We start from the raw sequence: 6,372 nt of genomic DNA, 5'->3' as shown, positions 1-6,372 counted from the left end.
TCCTGGGAACCGCTAAGTCGCCTGCCCGGAAGGGGGCATGGAGCCTCCGGAGCCCGCCCACCCACCCCCTTCCCACGTGCAAAAGCGCCCCAGGCGCGGCGAGTCGAAGTGGACAGGGATGGGGTCGCCGGTGGCAGGGCGCTTGCGGGGCTCGCTGGCGCTGCTGACTGAGCCGGCTGAGTTCGAGCTCTTCTTCCGCCGCTGTCCCTTCCAGGGTGGCTTTGCCCTCGCCACTGGCCTGGGCGAGTGCCTGGCCTTCCTGCGCACCTTCTGCTTCTCCGAGGCAGGTAAGTGGCAGCGTGGGGAGAGGAAAGGCACTCTGCATGCACGCAGAGGCTAGTTCGCCCTGGTGCGACTGCGCTGGGGGAGGGAGCGGCCCATGAGGGTCGGGGGAGGGTTTTTGGAGGCCTAGGTCAACTTCCCTGCTCCCAGCGGGCGGGTCCCTGTGGAGGGAGCGAGGGAGGCTTGCCCCTGCCTGGCCCGCCCAGCACCATTGGCAGCACCCACTGCCAATCCCCACCGCCGCTGGTCTGCTTCCTGGCCAGGGACCATGGGAAGGGTTTGGGCCAAGCGGCGGCTCTGGCTCAGAAAGGCCCCCTGGGTGTGCAGGCAGGCAGGAGGTGGCGGGGAACAGAGCCCTCTCTCAGCCAGCCCTGCTGCTGGGACCCAGCTGGGAGGTCTCTAGGCCCCACCGGGAGGTTGTCATCTGAGTGGGGCATCACGAGGCAGCCTGGCCTAGGGCACAGAAACCCCTCGGGCTGGCCCTGACTGGAGTGGGTTGTGCCAGAGATCCCACAAGAAAGCACAGATGGGGTCCCTAACAAGAAGATTATGTAGAAGATGCACAAAAGAAAGGGAACCACTGCGTGGGAAGTGGTCCAAACACCAGCAACATTAACCTTGAAGTGGCACCAAAGTGGTGGCCTGATCTGTAGTGGTAGGAGTTCTGCTTCATCCACTGATGTAGATGAAAACGCATGGGCAGTAATGCCTTTTCTGAAGACATGCAGAACAATTTAGATGCAGTTTCCTATGAGCTGAGATTCTCTTCCTCAGCTTAACACCAAAGCAGGAGACTCCTTTAAAGTCAAAAGTCTGACTCTGAGAAGTTAATGAGCTTGGTGTGTGTGTATGTGTGGGAGGGGGAAACATGCTTGAAACTTGCATGGCATTTTTCATCCTGCCAATGCCACTTCTGTAAGACATTAAGAACCGCTTCCTAACTTCCAGACAAACAATGCGGTGGTTGCAGCTGCATAAGAACTTAGTAGCCTCACAAGAAAAAAAGCTGCCTCAAATACTTCACGCAGCAGGGGCATGAGGCCTCAGGGGGTCAGATTCAAGGGCCTGGTGAGCTATTCCAGCTCTTTGTCCTATAAGTCTCCATCTGATTCTCAAGAGAACTGTTTCCCTTTAGAACACTGAGATTGTCCTGGGTGGTGGGCTAAGCAGTAACTTGGGAGCTCTCTTCCCCTAGCAAATGCTGGTTGCGAGCCCCAGAGATACGACATGCTGGGCACACAGGTCACCACAAGGAACCCCTTACAAGCATCATTATCAGCTTCACAATACCTCTTTCATCAACACATTGATCCAACAGAGAACAAGCCTCTTAACACCATCCCTCCCACAAAAGATGCACACGGAAGGCCCTAGAAAGAAGCTGAGGGATAAGGTCACCATCGGAGGTAGCAAATAAATTAGGAATCTTGGTCATTGGTTGTCACCTTCACAGAGTAACTGACTGTGAGACTGGGAAGCTGGGTACCTTTCTGCCGCTCTCTCACTCCCCCCCCCCCCACCATCCCCACCTGTGCTGCCCAATTCTATAGAGCTTAGTTTCAAAAGGAGGCAAAGGATGGCTTGACACGGTCGTCTTCCTCCATTTGTGAAGGGGGGGGGGAGCAGCCTTTACTTTATGAAAGTGTTACTGGTCACAGAAAGAAGCGGCCACACTGTTCTCTGTTAACAATCATTCGCTCTCAGTCGCAAGGAGGCTGTGCAAATGACTGCGGATGCTTTAAAACCCCAGCCCACAAAACAAAGAAGGGTTGGGAAGGGAGCCCCATTCAATCTCCACGATCATATTAGAGGAGGACCTTACATACACCAGGCTGACCTCTCCAGAGGTCAACCCAGCATTTCCCATTTGCAATTCAAACCCGGAGCTGGAGCAGTCCGAGGGCAAAAACGGGCTCTTGATTATATTTGAGAGATCATCATTGCTATGCACAGTCAGGGGAAAAAAAGCTGCTTCCCTGGCTTCAGTGCATTTTAAAATTCCTTCCATTGTTGTACAGAAAAGCCACTCCTATCTGTCAGTGGAGACCACATAGGTGATGTCTTAGGTTTGGCTCTTCCTTGCCAAATGCTGTGACACTTTTTTCCCCCATGCTAAGTCTGGAAAATATGCAGGAGGTTGCAAGGTCAAATCCAGAGCAGCCTCAAATTAGTCACCCAGAAGATGGGAGAGCCACCACCCAAGTCTTGGGGGCCGGGGAGAAAAGCGACATCACGACTCTCTCTACTTAGAGAAATTAGATGCTGTCATTAGCAGAGACACCAAAGGTGAAATCTGCAGAAGCCCAACAGAAAAGGGGGTAAGGCTGACCTAATGGAGCACAGAGAAGAACGGCTCTGAAAGACTCAGTGCTGTTCATAATATCTCAAATATGGAGAAACCTCTCTCTCTGCCATTCCACTCAGTTGTGTTTGGCAGAGTGAGAGAAAAGAGGATGTCTGGAACCAAGAGGAAGGGCAGGCTTTCTTCCCCTTTCAATAAAAAGCCTCATTCTGAGAGACACTTGCAATAATCATTATAAGAAAAAAACACATATGTAACATACTCGGCTAGGTGAGGTGCTGAAAGTATGGCGTCTGTATGGACTAGGGTCCTTAGAAGGAAGTGAACTCATAGCGATCCAATAATGCAGTTAGAAAAGAAACTGTATAAATATGCAAGCTGGATATCCTCGTATTGCTTGTACAAACACTGAACAAGTGCCGTTAGAAGCATCTTCTGTGTCTGCACTGCCAGGCAAGCCTATTCACTGAATAAGTGGGACTTTGGCCCCAGCCACTGGTCTTGGAAGGCAGCATATAAAGTCAGCTGCATATAGGGAGACGGCACCACTCAGTCAAGGTGGTTGGAAATGGTGCTACAAGGAGAGCGGACAGCAACTGGATATGGATATAAACAGCTCTGTACATGATCCCCAAGGGATATAGGTTGTATTCACACACACACACACACACACACACAATCACTTATTTTGCTTTTAAAAATTTAGGTGCGTGTTCACTATTTTTAAAGTAGATGATAGACTTCTGTTCATATTCAGGCACGTTTCCTAGGCTCCCATGAACCTACATAGCCCAAGGTAGTAAAAGACAAATTGGGAGTTTGTTCCTTTCTCCTAAAGGAATAGGTAGTGAGTGACATTTTATTTGAGCCTTGCACCTACCTAAGATTTTCTCTGTGTCCAAACACAGACAGCCTATCCAGGCAGAATATGTAGATTGTTGAACCATGCCAAAGAATGAGCAATGCAAGGAATCAAGTAAAGTCTTGATTCAAACCTTCTGGCATCTTTCTGTCTAACACAATTTAGTGTGACTGAGATAACAGTCACTGAGTGTGACTGAGATACCATTGCAGGTGTGCAATGCCCTTCGCTAATGTTGAGTTTCCCCCCCTCTCCCATTGTACACTGATGACTGAAGATGCGTCCTGTGTAACTCAAAAGCATGCTTCCAGCTCCTCAAGAAGTGCTTCATATTTTGCCGATTTCCTACACAAAAAAGACTTCCACAAAGGAAAAGGCATGGAAGTCCTGTGCAAATTGAAATGTGTGGTCAATCTGACAGAGGCCCCTTTTGCTGCACATGATGCAGCAACCAAACTGAAGCTCAGCAGGGTCTGGATGGGAGGCAGCTCTGGACCCCAAATCCACTTGTGATTTGCAGGCTCTTTCAAATCCAGACTCATATTCATGTTGTAAATTTGCAATGAGTGAAGGAGTGACCCCTGACTTTTCTCCATAGGAGAGAATGCAAAGAAAGACTATTTCTGTGCCCCCCCCCCCCACTCCATGCACAAGAGGCAGGGGCTCCTCCGTCAACTTGCTTTCCCCCCATTTTTTAGTACAAGGGCACAAATCACACATCTGACCCTTAATGTATTTTGGGTTTTGTCTGTGAATATTTATAACAGTGGGAAAAATTCAGGACAGCTGGTAATGCATTTTGAAGTGTGTTAACAACACAGCACCAAACAGCACTCCATTGATCACATAATGCTTTTTGTGGCCAAGTGTGCCTTATATTCTTTATAAAGGGGGGGAGGGGGAAAAAGAAATAATACAAACTTCAAGTACCTTTTGCTTCAAGCGGTTTTTCACTTCTTTTATTCCCATTTTTGCATGATCTTTTGCCTGCATGAAAAGGGGAGGAGGAGGAGGGGAAATTAGTTTCAGCCATAAATCCCTTTCTGGTTCCAGAGGCAAGCAGGCTTTGGCTTCAGTCCATCCAGACCCACCTTCTCTGATTACCGAGAACGGGGAAGGGAGAGAATTGGGTCATCAACTGAAGACATAATGGGTATGAAAAGCAAATACAAAGACAAGAGGTTAAAAAAACAATCTTTAATGAGGGGGAAGGAGATTTTGTTTGCTCCAAAAGCTGGGATTTCGTATTCTTCCCTCTAATTATTTTTTCATCTCTGCCTCAAAGTGTGAGAAGCCCAGCTGCATTTTCACTGGGGCAGGATCCACCCTGCAGCATCTCAGGAAAAGACCAGAGGAGAAGTTTCAGAAACACCATTCCTGGCTATTATGAGAATCACCACTCGGTACCTCAGTCGGGGGGGGGGGGGGGCGACAAGGGGGGGAGGAATCTATTTTAATTCATATTGGGGTTGGCAAGGAGTCTGTGTGGCAGGGTTATTAAACAGAAGGAAAGTGTGAATGAGGCTGAGCAAGGCGGAAGCCCTTACCTTTCTGCTGCCTCCAACTTCAATGAAAAATGAAAGGGGGGGGGGTAGGTGGGGCTACTCATTTTGCAGGGTAGGCCTCTTGCCCCTTCTGGAATGGAAGGAGGGACTGAGATTCCTTTCTGATATCTCAGTGCAACTCAAAGTCACATGAAACTTATCCTCTGAAGTGCCAGTGGTACATGACTGTTTGAACTGCATATCTGTTCCTGGACTTTCTCCAGCCCATATTTTCCTTACTGAAGATTGCAGCTTTCTGAAGGTAGCAAACAGCAATACAGCAAGGGCACCAGCAGGGGGTGGTGTTCACACTACATCAGTTCCTCTGTTTACACTGTGCTTATTTTTCTTACACATATGAAGAGTTCTTGTTCAAACATTTTTGTAAGAGCACATTGATAACCATTTCAAACTGTTACCGCTACATCTTGCATATTTTAATTTACTCAAAAAGAACTAAACTACTGGAATGGTTATTTTATTTTTCAAGTTCAGTAGTGATAAATTTTAAAAAACATTCTATTAAAAAGTTAATTCTCTGGCTCTTCAGCTGCTGTTAAAATGCTTGTTATTTCCCTTGAGTTATCTGATTAATACAAAGAGCATCAGGAGGTACACACAGGTACACACAGACTATACCTGAGAATATTCCCACCCCCAATATTCAGCACACTTTCCTAGTCTCTGCAGTACTGTGCACACTTACAAACTTGTAGACTGTCTTCATGGCAGGGTTTGCCTTGGTCTTCACTGTATTCAAAATGGCACCACTTCCTTTCTGCATAAGGAAAGCAAAAAGGAAGAAGAAGAAAAAGGGGGAGGAGGAGGAGTATGGGAGAAGGTGAAGGAAGAAGGAGAGGAGATTGGATTTATACCTCGCCCTTCACTACCCAAAGAAATCTCAGAGCCGTTTACAATTCCTTTCCCTTCCCCTCCCCACAACAGACACCCTGTGAGGTAGGTGGGGCTGAGAGAGCTCTCCCAAGAACTGTCCTTGAAAGAACAGCTCTGAAAGAACTTAGGAAGAGAAGCCATACCTCCTAGATCTGATTGCAATAAACATAGTCTTCCCCGTCCCCCCGCTTCCATGGGCCCAAAGGGATACTGTTTCCTTGTTCTGACAATATGTTTCAGGAATTTTCCTTTTATTTTTTAACATTTTTAAAGGAATGTGGGTTTTTAAGGTTGCGTCATTGTATTTTTCTGAACGATCCAAATACATTCTAAGCATGTTCATTCACACCTGCCATGCTGAAGGCTGTATCTGTATTAGGAAATAATTGCTTGGCTCCAACAGTAATCTCCACCTGCAGAGGGTGACTTTCTTGCCTGCCCATTCCCACTGCAACTCAACATACCCCCAAAATGCTGCTCCTGGCAGA

General features: G+C 47.8%; 1 protein-coding gene across 1 annotated transcript in view; it reads right to left on the bottom strand.

The window, feature by feature from the left end:
- Positions 1-6,372, bottom strand: part of DENND1A (DENN/MADD domain containing 1A) — a 341,344-nt gene that overhangs the window by 38,691 nt on the left and 296,281 nt on the right. The window contains 2 exon segments of the mRNA XM_015418453.1: positions 4,377-4,433; positions 5,697-5,768. Coding sequence (XP_015273939.1) covers positions 4,377-4,433; positions 5,697-5,768 — 129 coding nt within the window.

The sequence above is a fragment of the Gekko japonicus genome, unplaced genomic scaffold, assembly GCF_001447785.1.
Source record: "Gekko japonicus isolate JY-2015 unplaced genomic scaffold, Gekko_japonicus_V1.1 scaffold127, whole genome shotgun sequence".
Taxonomy (NCBI): domain Eukaryota; kingdom Metazoa; phylum Chordata; class Lepidosauria; order Squamata; family Gekkonidae; genus Gekko; species Gekko japonicus.
The sequence above is the reverse complement of the archived record's forward strand: the minus strand, read 5'-3'. Positions and strand labels throughout refer to the sequence as shown.